Source organism: Aptenodytes forsteri, unplaced genomic scaffold, assembly GCF_000699145.1.
Source record: "Aptenodytes forsteri isolate BGI_AS27 unplaced genomic scaffold, ASM69914v1 Scaffold760, whole genome shotgun sequence".
NCBI lineage: Eukaryota > Metazoa > Chordata > Aves > Sphenisciformes > Spheniscidae > Aptenodytes > Aptenodytes forsteri.
In genome coordinates, this window is record NW_008796108.1 from 356,311 (window position 1) to 374,912 (window position 18,602).

Here is an 18,602-nt window from a genome sequence, read left to right on the forward strand (position 1 = left end):
CACAGAACCTGGGAAAAGTAGAGGGTAGACACAAAAGGCAGGGCAAGGTCCAACACAGCAAAGGCCACTGGAAAGGAAGGATGAGTGGAAACTGCTCCCATAGATACTGGACACGGATAGAGCATCTGCAGGAAGCTTTGGGGGAAGTAAAGGCTTACATTAGGAAGTCATGTTTCTTTCTGCCACACATGAAAAACCAGGACACTGTACAGACTGAGGGAGAAGTATAAACACAGATACATTCCATCAAGCATACCAAATGTTTCCTGTAATTAACCTACAATGGTTTGACGGCACCTCCAGTATATTACGGGTAAGCAGCATTAGGCAAAAATTAATGCAGGTTCGAGACGTAGGGATCTAGTCAACCTGACTGCGCTGTCAATAACCAGCATCTACCTGGCAAGGGGAAGAACTGGTCAAGGCTTCAACACAAGCTCATGAGAAGCATTATCCCAACATATATGCTTTTCAAGCAGGCCATTTCCCCATTCATTCTCTCTGAGCATGGGAGGAAGACATACAAGCTGCAGCAAGCCAGGTCTCCCTAAGACAGGTTTCCAGCTCTACTGAGCAAACCAAGGCACTCTCAAAACCTGTTTAGAATTTCTGAGGAACATGACTGTCATATTACTTTTCTTTTAAAAAAAAAAAAAGTGCGCGACTCAAAATTCCAGGGAAAGTTAAGAGATCTCATTTTCACAGAAGGAACAGAACACGCCTCCCTAAACTGCACCAACTAAAGGGCTTTTGCTAACATGCCTATGTTGGTTTAGAAGGAACCCTTTGGGGTTGGTTTTTTTTGGGGATTGGGTTTGGTTTTGCTTTTATTTTTTAATGTTCCTTACAACCAGAGCTATGACAGCATTATTTTGTATTACATAGGTGGTTTAAGAAGTTGGATCACAGCCATTAATGCCTGGCAGTTTTATTCTAGTGGAATGATAAAGCTGATACTGGAAGAGTCATTGCATCTGTCCAAAAGCCCACAGCAGGTTATGCAGCAAGCAATTTTCTCTAGAGAGAAAAATTAGAAAGTATCACAGACTGTTTTAAATATCAAGAAAAAAAAAAAAACAGGAAAGGAAAAGAAAGGCAAGCCATGACTGAAGTCAAGACAGAGCTGGACATGCACACTTAGAAACATGAAATGTAGCGGTACTGGCCAGATTCAGCCTAGGTCCAAGGGTCTTAAGAAGCTGGTAGGATCCAAAAGACCACCCACCAACTTGTGAAAACTTACTACCTTTTAGTTTCTAAGATATGAGTGCAATTCTCTTCAAAGACTGGAAATTCAACAAGTCATTAACATAAAGGTAGGCTGGAGAGAGTGCGACAGCCCGAAGACTGACATATCTGATGTAAGCTAAAGAAGGAGGATGAGCAAACAGGCTGTGTTTGGTAGACATTCCAACAGCACCCATCATGGTATACTGACAACATAACGATGCGTGGGGCTACTCCTATCCCAAACTGTTATATGCCAATTTGTTCCAGTCTACAAGCACCACAACACAGTAGTAATACACAACAATAAAGGACTGCCAGGGAAGTTACTCCCTCTTCAGAACAAAGAACGGTGAAGTTCATATTCTTACATTTTTTGCAATTATTTACAGATACATTTTTCCACTTGGGTGAAACATGAAAAGGAACTGACACAAGATCCTCTACAAATAATGCAAAAAGATGAATTGCTGGCTCATACAGATTAACCTCCAGGAGTTAGAGCAAGACACACTTTTCTACAACTGCAAAAACTCTTCTGGAGTCCAGCATGACCTGTGTCCTCATACAATGTCAAAAATACTCAGTGGCACAAGATCTCCAAGGGCAGCCCTAGCAAGTTTTCCCAACTATCAATAGATAACAGGAGAATCCAGGTGACAGCCTATGCTTGCCAGGTATGGGTTAGTTTCCAGCCACTACAAAAACTACAAGCTGATACACTGAAGCAACATTTAAACCCAGTTTCCCACTCCCTGCTGCAGAGCCAACCATGCGGATCATGTAAAGGATAAAAGCCTTGGGTGCACAGACAAAAAGCATGGAGCAGACTGCAAAGGTGCAAGGCTGTAGCAGCTGCTTTAGCTTACCATACGTCTCGGATCTACTCTCCTCCGAACTAGACTTTGTCTTCTTGGAGGAGCTATCTGCACGAGAGCAGGAGAAAAGGAGAGAGAGATATAGAAAATATGGAGACCAAACATGAGAAAAAAAAAACTTCATGAAAAAACACAGACTGATTTATTAGGTTAAATCGTGCAAAACACAAATAAGATGTGAACAAAACATAGGTGAAACACTTGGAATAAGGGGTGAATAATACAAGCGTGAAGACACAGGTAACACCACAAAGAATCTATTACAGAGTCTAAGACACAGTAAGAGAAGTTCTCTGCAATGAACTACAGAAAATATTCTGGATAAAAAACAGTCCAAGCATAGAAACTCTGGTAACGTTTATCTCCAGAGCAAGTAATCGATACACGCATAGTAGTTCAGCATTCTGAATCCACCCCTTAAAAAGAAAGAAATTTTATGAAGGCTACAGTACAGAGTTCATCTATCAGACCAGATCACAAGCATCGTAACAGCAGTGCCAGGTAACAGCTCTCAAAATTGGAATGACTTTCATCAAATTAAGATTAGAGGGTTCTTGAAGTTTGCTTCTGAAGAAAACAAATTCCTTCTGCAAAACAGGTTCATAGCCTGAGACCTCCCCAGACCTACCCCAACCCGAAATAATTTTACATCACCTATTCCCAAGGACAAAGGAAAAGAAGACAAGCACTAATTCAGGTTTTCTCCCTTACAGGACTTTTTTTTTTTTTTTTTTAAACAGACATGAAAAGCTCTTTTTAATTTATTTTGTGCACACTAGGAAGGAGTCATGCAGCTAGTGGCAGAAAGCATTAACGAACAGGATGGTTTATAAACATCAGCTTCAAATGTCTTGTGCAAAAACACATTCTACAAGTTCTACCACCTTTACATTCAACTCTCATCTCTTCCACAAGCCCCAGGGGAAAGACTGGACTGAACAGCAGAATGCACAGACGTGAAAAATGCACATTGCGTGGGGCCAGGAGGCTCAGACAAGAGCCTGTCATGCATTTCATGAACATACACAGTAGTCATTGGGTTAGTGTTTCAGAGAGAGAATGAAGAATCCCTGCATGCATCCTAATTTCCAAGACAGCACCGGACAGGCTTACCAAGTTGACCCGGATTTAACCTTTTGGAAGGTTAAAAAATAGGATAGCATATCCTTTAAAAATAGACGTTTATCTTAAAATATATCATGTTGGAAAGTACAAATTCACTTTACAAGTGACAGAGATGGATGAAAATCCACTAAGGCTCAAAAAAAAAAAAACCCAACAAGGAATACCAGCCCTAGTCAAGCCCATATCATCTCCAATTTCACACTTTGACTAAAACAGCCAAAAGAACTCACAACTAATTACAGTATTTGCCTACTGAAATTTCAGACTGACTTTTCTGAAAGAGGAAGTAGTTATAGTTATTCACTGATACCACTAATCTAGGTTTATTCTTGCACAGCTAACAGCTGCTTTGTACATGAGCGTGTTTAAAAGCAAGCCCATATTCATTTCAATGCCCACATGCTTCAAAAAGGCTTTGCAGTCACAGAACACCACAACTCTGAAAACCACATTTGTTGACACATTAAAATCATCTGATTTTATCATTTAACATTTCCGATCCCCAGTACTTTTCAAATTGAAGTCTAGATTTTCACCTGTGAATTTTTAGGACTTTACCTGTCGGATCAAAGTCGTGTGTACTACTGCAGCGTTCAACCTTCTGTTTCTTGTCAGCTGGAGACTCTCTGCTCAGAATGCTGCCGTGTCTGTGTCAAACCAAAGCAGAGGATCCTGACTACCGTACCACAGAAGTATTGCCTAACTGGCGAGGCTCTTGAAAATCACCTTAGCTAGTTCTGTTTGCTAACAAGGAATTTAGATTAAAAGGTCCGCATTAAGTGCGCCTAAAAAATTTATCCCCAGACTGAATTCAAGTGGAAAAATGATCTCTCTCAGAATCTTCGGGAGCACATCCAAGGTCCTAGAAACAGTCTTGTTAACCTTTGAAATTAGTAACAGCAAGTGCATTCTCTTTATCGTTCAACGCCAGGCCATGTTTTATTTTAAAAGCAAAATAAAGGTAAGTTACATAAAACTGAAAAAACTCCACCTCCTCTCCCAGCAAACCTTAAATATCAGTGTATGCAAAAATTAAAGGTTTAGAATACCACCCCCCCAAAGGAAGTGTCTGTACATCATACACCAACACAGTGTCACTTTCTCTGACCATCTCAAATCTCAGGTAAGATGACCCACCAGTGTACTTAACAGAAATGCAAATGGTAATACTATGCCATGCACTTTTAAGTACACCACCAACTATATTTTTGGCACCCTGTCCTGATCTGGATATTAATTTCCTCACATCTGTAATGGGTACTGCTATCTGTGGTTGTACATATTTTTTTTTCCTTTTAAAAGCATTCCTCCTTCAAAAATGCTATATCATAATTTGCCATACAGATAAACAGTTGAACTTCAGTAACTCACCTTGTAGGTTTTTTGAGAGGAAACCTGAAAAGAAGAAAGAACATAAGTTTAATGAACTTTTTTTGTTTCTCAACATTATGTTTGATATCAACACTAATGCTTAAATACAAAGTTATTTTACAATTCTGTAATGCCTTCACAAGAGAACAAGTCTTTTTTGTTCTTCTACTTCAGCCAATTATTAGTCCATTTACAGTTGATTCAACTAGGTAAAGAATTATTAGCAATATCCTTAAGGTTTCAAACAGAACTAAGAACAGAAGCAGAATCTGTGCTCTCAAATCCAGCATCTAGTAGGTCTTTCCTTAGTATAACAGCTCATGGATTGTCTTCCTCTCATAACAACTAGTTCCATACACTAAAAATTAATGTAGCTTGATTTTTTTGTCCTGCTGATGGACTGAGTACCTGGTACCTAATGAAGGTCCAAACTCTTAACTGAAAAATCTCCTATAGCTGAGACATTCCAGTTATCTCCCTCCTATGCGGGTGCTGTGGTACCTAGTAATACAGGAGCTCATGCTGACATCTCCTCCTAACAAGATCTCTAACTATGTTCATGAAACTGTATGAACTTGCCATCTTTAAGACAAGCACAACAGAATAAAGTTAAGTTGAAATTATATTAACTATTCCAAATAGTATTACTGGGACATAAGATAAAATAGTCAACACAAACCCACAGTTAAAGGGAGGAAGAAGTGTATAGGCATTTTTTAAGTAAGGAAAAGATGTGGGACTATGAAACCAGGATGTTTTTCCTTGAATTATCGCAGAAAAATCACAGAGCGAGGTGTATGCCATCCAGCTTAAGGCAGCAACTTCTACTTTCATAAAGCAGAACTAGTTTTTTCTTAGAACTTTTCAGAAGTTTAGCTCCATTCCTACTTGTTAAATGTTTTTAGATCCTTCGGCTGGAAAGCACTACCAACATTTAGAGCTGTATGTGTATGTATAAGGAAAGACTTAAGTCACCTTTTGTTCTAAATGAAGACACCTACAATTATTATAGCTGATAATTTCCCCGATACACGTGATAGTTATCCTTATTGCATTCAGTTTCTCCTATTTATACAGGTTTTCCAAGAAGTAATGGGGTGAGGGTTAGTGTGAGGCAGGGAAGAGATTCAGGTAAAAAGAAATCTAATACCAGAAAAGTTAACAGGGCATTAAATGACTCAATTTTTTGGGGTTCCCCCCCCCCCCCTTTTTTTTTTAAACTTAAACAGACCTGTTTGGTAAAGATCAAGTCCCATGGTATGTCTGCCTTAGAAAAAGACAACATCAGTGCAGGATAGCCCCAAGGACACCACCTCCAAACTCAGATTCAACTGAGCTGAGCGATGGCCCTGTCCGACCAAACTGGTCCAACGCGCAGAATCAAACCATTCTCCGAGAGCATTTCAGAGCATTACAACAAAAGATTCCTTGAGCACTGCCAAGAAGACTGCCCAAAATGCACACCTCATGTTTTAAGCTCCTTTCTCCAATGGAGGGGCACCTTGTCACCTATTCTCTTTTCCTCAATAACTATACATAGAGTGGCCCAGCAAAAAATAGCAGTCTTAGAGCTACAGTAACTCCCTCCCCATTACCTGAAAAACATAACTGGATACACAGCAGAAGTACTCAACTTAATCCCTCTGTTTGAATAATAGGTATTCCATTAAACGCGTATACACCCAAAATGCTGGCCAGCTCCCACATGCCAATTCCCTATGCAAGCATGCACTAATATGGCAACTCTGAAACGAACATCTGATGACACATTAGGCAAGTGAAATTAAAACATTGTCTATTACTGAAAATAATTATACACATCAAGACATTTGCCATCTTTTAGATAACAGCATCAAATTTAGTTGAAATACAAAAACGGCTTCAAAATTAAGGGGATAGATAGGGCCTTTGATTGCATAAGCCTTCAGGAACCCATGGGTAAAGCAGCACAGAAGTAAATTAATTGAAGAAAAAAGGTTGCATACAGATTCCACAAGAAGTGGTAGTCCTCTTTCCTTCTCCCCCCAAAAAGCACAATTTTCACCTCAGAAGTCTGGGAAATCCACTCTGATTCAAGTAAGAAACATGTAGGTAATCAAGCCTCTCCTCGTTCTGCTCTACCTGCAAAGCCAGATCTCTTCACCATTCAGTCCTCCCATTTACAAAATTTGGCCAGTAAAGAACTACTTTGTGCAAGACAGACAACCCAAATCCCAAAGCAAAAAAAACAAAAGTCATCTCAGGCCAACCTAACCCTGCCTGAACACTGTATGGTAAATAGATGCAGTAGTAATCAAGTGTTTCATTGAAAAGCAGAAAAGGAGACAAAGGAATCCAGGGAAAGACAATCTATCGTCCCTCCAAAGGCAGGAAGAGATGCTTAAGATTAATTATGCCACATTTTTTATTTAATGCACTTGAACTTTTGAGCTGCATAAAAAAATCCTAACACTACTAACAAATATTTTAATGAAGCATTTAAGTGAAAACCTTTATCCCATAGTGTTTCTTATTAGGCACCCAGAACTCCAGGCTTATGCTCCTGCAGCAAAAGAAACCATTTATGAACAAAATAAAGTCAGTTCACTGTTGTACCGGTTTGGCTGGTTCAGAGCTATTTATTATCTGTTCAAGGATGAAGTGCAAATGTTCTATTTTAGAGGTCTAGAAAGTTGCGTAAAACCTATTATACGTAGACCATTGGCATTCATTATTTAGAAAGAGAATCCTAAAGTTCTTGTATATAAAATGGCACTGAAATCATCAGGATTTTTTCTGTGCTTTGACATTAACGGTGAGCACAGAAGTCCCTCTGAGTGAGAGCCAAAATCCCACAGCTTCCTAGTCTGAGGCCGTCGCTGCACTAACAGTTGTGGACACAGCACTTCAGTACAAACGGTCAGGACTCGCAAGGAGCCGGCTAGCTCCGAAGAATCCCCACCACACCGATGCTGACACCCACGGGAAGAGACGCTCGAGCCCAGGCCCGGGATGGCACGAGGGCAGCGCTCGCTCCCCTTGGGCTCCGTCCCCGCTGCGTCCACGGGCACGCTGCTGCGGAGCACGCCGGGAGCAGCTCCCGGAAGCTCTGGAGCCCCTTGGCCGCCCGCCAGCTTCCTGCGTTTCTTTCTTCTCCAAAGCGGGGAGGGAGGGAGGGACGCGGTGGGGAAGCGGGGCAGGCAGCAGGTCACCATCACAGCGAAGCCTCTCGGGCACACACAGCACGTTCACTAGAGGCGGTGAGGCTGAGGGAGCTCCAGGCCCTCTCCTGCACTAGCTTTACTTCAGAGGTATTCCGTAAAACCAATGGAGTAGGAAGGGGGTGGGCTTTCTCCAGCTAGGCTGGAGGTGAAGCTCCCCAGCACCCCCGGAAAAACTCCCCTCCCGGACCTGAAATCGTTCCAGGCCACTGAGTTATGAAATCACAGAAGTTAGAGATGGAAGTGCTGGCTGAGCTAAGGCTACAACTGTGATTTAACATCCTTGCTAGCCAGCCTGTGGGGAGCACCCAGTATAGAAGTTCCTCCTCTTTTCCCAGTTTCCTACCTGAATAGTAGCTAGCATTTCTTGATTTGCTGAAGACATTCTTCAGTTCCCAAACACTATGTCACTTGTATACTGCAGCAGAAAGCAGAGTGTAAGTGGATAAATGGAGTATAATCAAAGAACCCAGAAGAGCTCCCATGGATTTATCCAACAACTATTTGTATTTCAGTGCAACTTATCCTCACTTTGAAATAGTATTAAGTTTGAAAGTAGTACTGAAACTCCCCCCACTGTGTTACAGCATCCAGCACTATATATAACATATAAAATGTATTTCACCTACTATTGTAAACACCATGCACGCTGAAGGCACAGCAGGGTGCGGTTAACAGCTGGAGACTTAATTCCAAATCTAGCTGGCAAGTTTAGGCTACACGATAAAACCCTGTAGACATTTTGTCTGATAACTGATGAACATCAGCACATTTTCAAACAAGTTGTTCCGCTCTCCCAAATACCAGGAACAATTAAAAGCCAAGTCACATTTTGTTTTTAAAATACCGGGTCAAATAATTTAAGTAATTTAAATGCATCAAATTACTAAAACTATGTCTTGTTAGTCATCCTGCATTAGGAAAATCTATTTACTGTAAAGCCAAGTGAGAAATATACACCTAGTAACACTGCGGATTAAAAATTACACTTCTCCAAGTTAGCTCACACATGCATGCATCATTCAGTACTGGACCAGCGCCTAACAACTACCTTGAAGCCAAGACAGAAAAAGATAGTTTTAAGACCTAATGTGTCAAAACACACCAGAGCGAGGAAGGATTCCCAGCTTCCAACAGTACAAAGCATTCCATTCTAGCCCGGGAGGTTGAAAATATAGCTGACCATAAATAGCACAGCATTCAGATAACCATGTTGGGGTTTTTTCCTCCCATACTAAAATATTACCAGAATTCAAGTATCTGCTATCTCAAAAACCGATCAAAGACAAAAATATTTAGATTCAGACAAGGGCCCCAACCTTGGAAATATTTATTCATGTGCCTAACTTTAGTTCCATTTACTTCAGCAGGACTACTCACATGCCTGAAATTAAGCTTGTGTGTGTTTGCACGATGCAAGTATAAATTACTACAACTTGTGCCGGGATGAGTAAGAAATATTGTGAAACCCATACAAAAGAGAACAGCCAAAAACTGCTTGCTTGACAGAACTAATCTTTAATTAGGAGATGAACAGTTGCAATAGAAGCTTCTTCATTGCTTTACTAGTTTCATTTAAATAAGACGTTGCTTGTTACAGACAAACCCTCTTACAGAAATCTAAATTTGAAAGAAAAGCAGCAAAAACACCCCAAACTCAGGAGAGATGAAAAATATTACAGGTTCACTCATTTATCTTTTTCACACATTTAGAAAGAGAAGAGGAAAACCAAAGGTTAACTCAAAGTCTGATCTGCCCCCCCAGTAAAAACCCCCAACTATGGCTACTTAAAATGACATCATCCCACTTCAGGAGGTTTTCACCGAGTAATTAGTCAATGAGAGGCCTTTTGCCAGCACTACCTTCATGGATTTTGGTGACAAAATGAGTTGTGTAACTCGCAGCTACAGTTCTGGAAGGCTGAGCTGGATCGTACTCTCCTCTTGCTCATACATACCCAAACAGATCTTGTAACTGGAAGAACTGAAGTCTGTTCTTGGGTGACAGTTTAAAAAAAAAATAAATAAATAAATAAAAATAAAAACCACTGAACAATCTCATGGCTATTTCAAGTGCATCTAGTGCATACAACTCCTTCAGTACCTATTAAGCTTCAACACCCTGATTGGACCTGCACTGACAGCAGTCAGAAAAAGGCTACATTTTCTGTCTAAATCTAGTAGGTTTAAGTAAGTGCCTTGCAAGCACAGTAAGCATGGATGTCTTAAATGCCATTCTGCAGACATTTCCCAGAATTTAATCTTGAAAGAGACGGGAAGAAACAAAAAAAAAAAAAAAAGAAAAAAAGTCTGTTTGTTTTCCCAGTTTGCAGATGTAGATATCCACCAGGGCAGTTTTTTGCTGGGCTTAAAAACCCTGAGAAAGGTATTATGGGAGAGTGCTGACATGACCTGAACAAAAGCAGTACCAATGTGACCTTAATATAGAGCTAAAGGCTGTCTTCTGTCACAACAAAAAGGGGTAGACACGTTCTGTATGGGACAGTGGCTGAGCAAAAGGAACTGATGAGATAGCAAATGACAGGCGGATAGAGAGAAACACGGATGCAGCAAGTGGGCAACTATTAGCAACCAAGAAAAAACGCAGACAGAAGTCTGCCATTTCACTGTACTGCCCACAAACTACAGCTGTAACCACATCAGCTATTCTGTGGACAACACTGATTCCACACATCAAGTCTATTTACCTTAGCATTAACCCACTTAAAGAGCAGTTTTATGCAGTGTCGTCTTTTCCCCATATCAAAGTACATAACCTCAGGAAACCACAGAGTTTTCTTCCTAAAAAAAAAAAACCCACTGCATCCTGATGACAACAGATTGTAACGCAAGGTGCAGAGAAACAGCCAGGCTGAGGAAGGGACCCAGGCAGCGTGGATTCCTGGGAGCTGTCAGAGCCTACAGACAGATCTTATGAACTTGTAGCAAGTGCACAAGGAGGCGAAACCGAGCTAGGCAATAAAAGTTTCCATGTTATTTTTGTAGGAGTCCAAGGCAGCAACCACAGCTGACGCAATGACTCATGGAAGAATCGTTCCTGGCATTATTAGCTTTAGATTACCGGCAGCTTTGTGAACAGGCCTTCTGAGAAGGAACATTGGAAGTTTAGTGAAGTGACTGAAGAGCCCATATTGCTAATATCTTCTTGCGTCGACTCTATGCCGTTCTCCACCTTCTAAACATTCCCAGCAACGTCAGTGTTGGATTTGCCCTAATAAAGCATCAGTGGATACCTCCAACTCAGTCAATGTTATATTGTTTTTCTGGCCCGCCAGTGTTTCTATACATAACTAGAATATGCCATTTAATCTTCCTTTTAGCTTAGAAGTTCAGAGTAGCCAATACAGCCCATCAACATACTTCTTGATGGATCAGTGTAGGGACCAATGCAAGGGACCAGCGCTATGGCAACCGTAAGTGCTGAGTTAAGCACTTAACGCAAACTAGGTTAAGATAAATTTGGTAAAAATCAAGGAAAAAATTATGCCTTTTCACAAGTCTGGAAAGCTAGCAGGTTTCTGATGGTCTTTAAGAAGAGAAGGTGAGGACTCCCAAGAGGAAGGTATTTCTACAGGAAAAAAGCATTCCACTGGTGCTAGTGAGAGCACCTTTCCATCACAGGGATGTTTCCTCTTTGAGCTTTTAAAAAAAACCAAACAACCCTCTGTATCTATATATGTAAATCTCTTTCATTCTTGCAGTTAACTGGAGATTTATTCTGGGTGAGGGTTTCATCAAGAGGGGTGAGAAGGCAGCAGCATGGGAAGAGAGCAAGAAAAGAGAAAAACATCAGTTTAAGATGATGAAAAAAACAGAACGCAAAGGTAAGTCTTCTTCATAAAGTGGATTACAAGAACATGAAGATTTTGCCTCCACACAAGGAGGTACGTGGAATTTGCTGATGATACAGGTAGTACATCCATCCAAATGAACATTGCTCCCTCTGGGAAATACTCCTTTGCAGACAGATGTGACCAGCTCTAAAAGGAGCTTGCAACCATGTCTGTTAAACAGACAAAAAAAAAAAAAAAAAGAAAAAAAAAACGACAAGCAGGGTACTTTGAATATAGTATAGCCAACTGTGTTCTTTCCTTAGCACCCTTTTGCTGTAAAACTTTCAGATGGGAAGGGTTTATATTTCTCTATGAACAGAAACGTTTGGAAAGGGTAGAAGAAAAGCATCTCTACAGAAGTTTCATCCACAGTTCAGTCATTCAGTCCCAGCCCAAGCAAGTGCCTCAGCTATTTTCCATGACACAAGCACTTGGATTTTTCCAAGAGCTGATGTCAGGGCTTTTCATGGAGAAAGAACTGCATTTACAGGGCAGGCAAGGAAGGAGGGCTTCCCCAGCAGCTATTCTCAATGTGGCCTTTGTGCTGCTCTGCTGCTGAAGCCAGGACCCTGCAAGAACTCTTAGTCCCCACAGAAACTCTACAAAGGGGAGGGGACAGAGACATTTTCAGCAGCCAGTACTGTTCTTCCACTCCTGACTGACTTCCAAGGCTCAGAAGCATCAGCTTTCCATCTACGGGGCCTGAAGTTACAGCCTTTTAAGACAAGGACACCTATTGTTTAATATCTCTACAATGGGGTAGAAGCAAACAAACTAAAACTGGGGAGGGGGGCAGTGGAAGAGAACATAAATAAACCAAGTTGCTCGTGTTTCCCTAACGCTGCTTTTAGATTCAGCCTAGAAGCAAGATTCGAGCAACAGGGATGTGGTTTGCCCACAGAATGTAGTTTAGAGCAGGAATAAACTCTGTTCAGAAACTGATGAAGAACAGAGGTTGCCAAGTCACAGGTGATTTCCTACTAGCTTCCCAACCTGACTGGTTACAAGTTACTAAATCTGTCAGTTTCCACGTCTGGGAAAGAAAAACTGACTTCTTTGAAATGGAAAAAATTAAATTAATTAAACACCAGAAATACTGAAAAGGGCCAAGTATTTTTCTAAAAAGACCTTCAGAAAACGTTATCATAACAAAAAATTCAGCAAAACTCTAGTGCACTGCAGAGAAGAAATGTCCACGATTTGTTGGCTGCAAGCTTTTATTGCATGACCCACTTAACAGAATTGACCAGGTACAGGAGAAAGGTCAAGCCTTGTGATTTCAGAAGTTATGACCCAGTTTTCTCCCTTATTTATTTATTTTTAAGTAGCCTATAGACAAATATTCCCAGGCATAGAGAGCTCAAGCTTCCCTGAAGCAAGGAAAAGCAGCTGGAATATGCACAGTTTGGCTATACTAGAGGAGCTCCAAAATAGCCCTTTTCTCCACATTTTCATATCATCTTGGCAACCTGAGCTTCAGCTCTTTGAGGGGAAAAAAAAGCACAGAACACGTGTGTTCTGATTCTTTTCTCCAGTTTTCATTGCTGAAAATCATTTTAAATCCCTTTGCCCACAGACTGCTCCTCTCTGAAAGAATCAAATAAAGCAACAAGGTTTCTTGCACAGACAGGGCGTGGCAGTCAAAATTAACCTGCCTCCCTAAACTGGAGCTAATTACGGGGAAATGAAATGTTTGCTTTGCTTGCCAATAATTGCAATACAGAACTGGCTCAATGGAAGCAGCCCTACTCCCCGCCTCCCTACCACCACTCCTCCTACACGGCGTCTGGAAAAGCTTTCTAGTTAGATGCACACAAAAATCAAAGCAAGAGACAAAGGAACAAGAGCGCTGCGCCAGACAATTTTATTTTTCTAAACCAACCATAGAAACCTAAAGCCATCAACTGCCATGGGATTTGCTTTCACCCAGCGCACACATAAGGGCTTGGAGATCACTCGTGTTGCCCCAGCGTGTCAAGCAGTTTTTGCATTTCATTAGGCACACAGCCTAGTTCCTTATTAATGCCATATCTAGCTTGCGGTTGTTATGAACCAGCAACGAGACTAGTGTGGAAACATTTCTTAAAAACAGCAAAAGACAGCAATTAGAAAGGGAGGAGAAAAAACACAGTGCACGTAATACAACTGGAAATGTAGCTTTCAAAATACCGTAACACTAACTCCAATTATCCAGCTTTAAGTTTTGCAAATATATGTACAAGGTTCAGAGCCACATTTGAGTATTTGGCCCAGAGTTCACATTTCTGGTGAGTAAGTGCATACAGTTGCCTGGCACAGGAACACCACACCTCTATAGCTTCTAACTAATAAATGTAGCTCAGGTGCTAGATACCAGTAAGAAAGTATCCACCTTAAGACATATTTACTACTCCTCCAACATGTCTTTCAAAAGATGTTTTAAGGAACCAACAAGGCTAAGTTGTTCTTCTGCTCCTCGGCATTATGAACTCATGTCTGACTTAATATTTCACTGGAGATTTACCTTGACACAGATGTTACTACAATTTGAAAACATTAGCAGAAGTACATAGCTCAGCAACACCTTCACCGATGGATTTATATATTCAAAAGGTATTATCAGTTTGTCTGACCTCCTGTACGATGCAAAATTTCATTAAGTTACTCCTATGATAAATAAGGTGAGCATGACTAAAATACTTAGCTCCAAGAAAGGCGCCTTGTCTTAATTTAAATTTTCCTTCAATTCTCGTTAGCTTGTTTTAAAGGTTAATGCACGTTTACTGGTCTAGAAATGTCATGCCAACACTTCAAACCCAAGACTTGCCTGCTCATCAAGAACTAGGAATTTATCAGCTAAGCAGCCACTCAACCAAAAAGCATTTTCAGCCCTGCCTTTCCTTCTCCCACCCAGTCATGAACCTTTGGTCAAACTACACCCATTCTGCATGCGATGTGCAGACAACATCCACCCTTACGACCTTTGCAAAGCTTCTAAATATTTGCCAGCTGCAATAAACTAATTTACAGCTAATATGTCTTAAACTACCCAAAGGCAAAGTGCTCCCAGTGGCCTAATTTACACCAGGGAAAAATTGGATACACAATTTTACAAACGAAAGCTGTAGCACAGAGAAGACCAAGAAATCATTACCACATTGTTGCTTAACCTGTATAGTGTATTATTAGCTCAGCCCTTCACAGCTTCCAATGTAGCTAATTCTGCTGGTGAAGTTTTGCTCATGTAGATGCAAACACCAAGGGCAATAGAAATCTAAACTATTTGAGACTAAATTAAAAATATGCAATTAATTGAATATTTTACCTTACTTGCTTCAGCACCTCCCAAGAGGGTTTCTATCCCAGCATTAACTCGTATTTTAAAAGTATCCATGGAAAGTTTCTCAACCATACATCTCAGTTTGTCAGAATTTACAAAAAAGAAAATATGTGATGTAAACTGAACTATGAAGAGATTAGCAATGCTACATACTAAAGTTAAAACTATCTTAGATATTTACACGGCCTAAGAAAAATAAAAGGACTTCTGTGATATGCAAACCTATTATTTCTCCCCTGAAACACAGGTCTCACCTATAAAACACAAGACAAAAGATGCACATATCATATATTGCATGAGAAGTGAAAAAATTTACACAGACATTCGTGGCATGCTTTGCTCCTTCACATTTCATCCTCTCCTTCATCTAAATTACAGGATAAATCCAGAAAGACCAACTGTAAAGGACTGGAGCAGAACACAGGATTAGGATTTCATGGCAACATCAAGCCCTGTTTCTTCTACTATAAAATGGAAGAGGAAAAAAAACAGTAGCGAAGCCATGGTACTTGTAAAATGGCTCAAGACCCTGAGAACAGCATGTGAGTCAAATACATTGCTATTAATAGGCCTCCGAATATGTTTGTATTAGTATTTTCCTCTTGGGTCTCTTAAAATAAATAAAAATAGAAGAAAAGAAAAAACATTTACTCAGGAAACCTACTAGCTGCTAAGAAGCAACGGCACCAAAATTCCTCAAGACACGTGGCAGCGGTATAGAGATAACCAAGCTATCAGAAACATCGATACCAGTTTTAAGTTGTTTCCCCACTCGCTTCACTTACCCAGTTCTTGGTACCTCCTCCTCATAGAGGCACAATGCTGGGAACTGCCAGCTCTCACTGACTTTGGTGAGAGCAGAGCTTGCAATAACTTGCAGATTGTCGCTCAGTATTTTAGACGGTTAACTCTTCATGTCAGAGCCACCTACAGTGCTGCCTTCCTGGAAAAAGAGCATCTGTCCACAAAGGGAAGTAACCACTTTATAGCATATCCACTCAAAAAAAAAAAAAATATATATGTAAAAACCAAATCCCCCCAGTGGTGATTAGTATCTCACAGCCCTTCTACATCAAATCCTCCTACCCATACATTAGCAGAAACTACTGCAAATGGAGAGAAGTCTCTCAATGCTCTGATGGCTGTCACTGTATTAACAGTCTCAATTCTGCACCAACAGTACTGTCCAGACCATTATTGTGACTATCCTCTACTGACGCAATTTGCTTAATTTTTAGAACACTTTACAATGAAATCCAAAAAAAGAGGAACAGATCAGTGAAAACTGTATTCAGAAAAAACACCCAAAACACTCAAAGATGGTTTCTTGAACACCAATAGCTAATTTAACATCAACATGTATAAAATATCAGCTTATCAAAAATCACGTTCACTTAGACTGCAAAAGCTGGTGAGAAGGTTCTGCTAACATGCTGGTATGTAATTCAGCATTGGGAAATGGAAAGAAGGTAGTGCTGCCAGCATCTACATCTAAGGCATCTTTCCTATCTGTCAAAACCTTTGTTCTTGAGCTGAGAACACAGAGGCACAGATTTTCACAGCAAGCATATTTAATTGGCCATTTTCACAATGAAAATACAAAAGAATAACTAAGGTTCACACAGCAGCTATTAAGAGAAAAAAAAAAAAACCAACACAACAAAACCCCCCCCCCCAACACCCCACCCCCCACCCAAAAAAAAAAACCCCCCACCCCCCCCGGCGCTTTTTCCAATAGATATTAAAGGAAAGATTCTTTCTCTATCCTCAGCCTTCAAGGAAGCTATTTTCTCATCTTTCAGTATATTCATATATTACAGAAGAGGAACAAAGACTCCGATATTACCTGTTTCACAAGACAAAGTCAGCTGAACAGGGAGATCCCAAAGGCCCATTTCCCGGGGGAGTACACTGAGACCAAGTCCTGTCCAAGGAGTGCAGCTACCCCTCTTGGAAGCTTTCTGGTTTTTTTACGCTTATCCGATATCCTTGAGAGGCATCTGCCTGATTTTTTCACTGACCACTTGAGGGAAGGGAAGAAACTCCACCTCTTCTCTCCCACCTCCTCCCAACCACCATCAGCTGTGGCCCTATGCTGCACTGCTAATGGACACACAGAGAACAGCATCCACGTACATCCCACAGAGACTGCATGCAACAAGAAAGCAGAAGAGAGCTAGGATTTTAGAATTTAGCACTTCCAACTGTCCTGAGGGACAGAACAATATATACCTGTATATGTATATACAATACATAGATATGTATGTTCTGTATGTATTTATGTATATGCACATATGCATGTATATGTCTATATACATATATATGTGCATGCATGTTCTTAAATCAGATCACTGATCAAAGAAACTGCACCACATGAGGCACATGAACAAAGGCTTGGCATAGGGCAGCAAGATTTTTTCCTTCAATCTACTTTCAGCCTTTTTACAGGGTCACACCGTGCCACGTAATGTATTTTGTTTTCAGGCATTTTGAAAACACCCGACCACCATGGCACCTGAAAGGCACAGAGTCTCAGGAAAACAGAGCCTCTGTATTGTTTTAGAAGAGAAGAGCGCAGGAAAGAGGGCGAGAATGAAAGCATGCCTCTTTCTGTCACCCAGGGAAAGAAACTGGGAGGTCAAAACAGGGGGGCAATGAGCTTACTGCTCTTATAGCTTATATGACTGGTCAAGCCCTGGGGAAGAAGGATTGGAGGGTGAAGGGGCTGTTTTCTTTTTCTGCCCCAATAACCTAATTAAGTTTGTGAGCACTGCTAGCGGGATAGAAATTTCTTCACGCTACACTGTCTGTTTGTGTTTGATTAATGTAAATCTTCCCAGGGCTCTAACCATGCCCCAGGCGGTGTGATGCATGGCTCTCCATTAACAAGCACCCAAGCCCCCACGTACAGCGGGATGACAGAGAAAGCAAGATCTCTATATTAGCCTTTGCCATATAACCATCTAACTCAATCGAAATAATTTTTGGTGATTTGATTTGAATTACCATTCCTAATTAAATCCCACTTTTTTCCCAAATCATGGGGCCTATTAAAAAGATGAAACTGCAGCAAACCACATAATATATTAATAGTAGTTACTTTTTTTTTTTTTTGCTTTTCCTCAGTTCTCATGACCAAATTTTTTAGACTACACTCACCACAGCTTCTGTGCTGCCCAGTTCAATGCATGCTGGTACCAAATATAATCTCCAAGCCACAACTGCATCAAGGCTACAATTACACAGCAGACAGGAAGCCAAAGAAATCAACTCCTACCCCTACATCTATCTGCTCCATGGTTCTAAGCATGCAATAATTTCCCAGCCAGAGCTTGTATTTTCCATGCTTCGATCTTTTCCAGTGGCATGCATTATCATTTTCTAAATAGTAGTAAGCTTTATTTCATTGGTTCATATTTTGAAACATTTGCCCAGGTCCTCATTTTCTAGGAATTTCACAAATCAGAAAAGAAAATGTCAGCTCTCAAAAAGAAAATGGTAACCGGAGGAAAGCAAAAAACCCAGTACATAGCCAGCTGCTCAGATACTCACTGGCTAGCACCGCTTCCTTTCAGAGTCCCGGTATATGACCGGGGGGGGGGGGGGGGGGGGGGGGGGGGGGGGGGGG

At 40.8% G+C, this 18,602-nt stretch overlaps 1 protein-coding gene across 2 annotated transcripts in view; it reads right to left on the minus strand.

Annotated features, from left to right (window-relative positions):
* The window catches only part of ARHGEF12 (Rho guanine nucleotide exchange factor 12), a 78,087-nt gene that overhangs the window by 39,872 nt on the left and 19,613 nt on the right, over positions 1-18,602 (minus strand). Inside the window, exons 2-4 of one of the 2 annotated variants that reach the window (XM_009286741.2) lie at positions 4,602-4,625; positions 3,789-3,877; positions 2,097-2,153 (exon numbers count right to left, since the gene is read on the minus strand). In XM_009286741.2, the coding sequence (XP_009285016.1) occupies positions 2,097-2,153; positions 3,789-3,877; positions 4,602-4,625 (170 nt within the window). The remainder of the gene's footprint in view (positions 1-2,096; positions 2,154-3,788; positions 3,878-4,601; positions 4,626-18,602) is intronic. The other variant, XM_009286742.2, reaches the window with a different exon arrangement.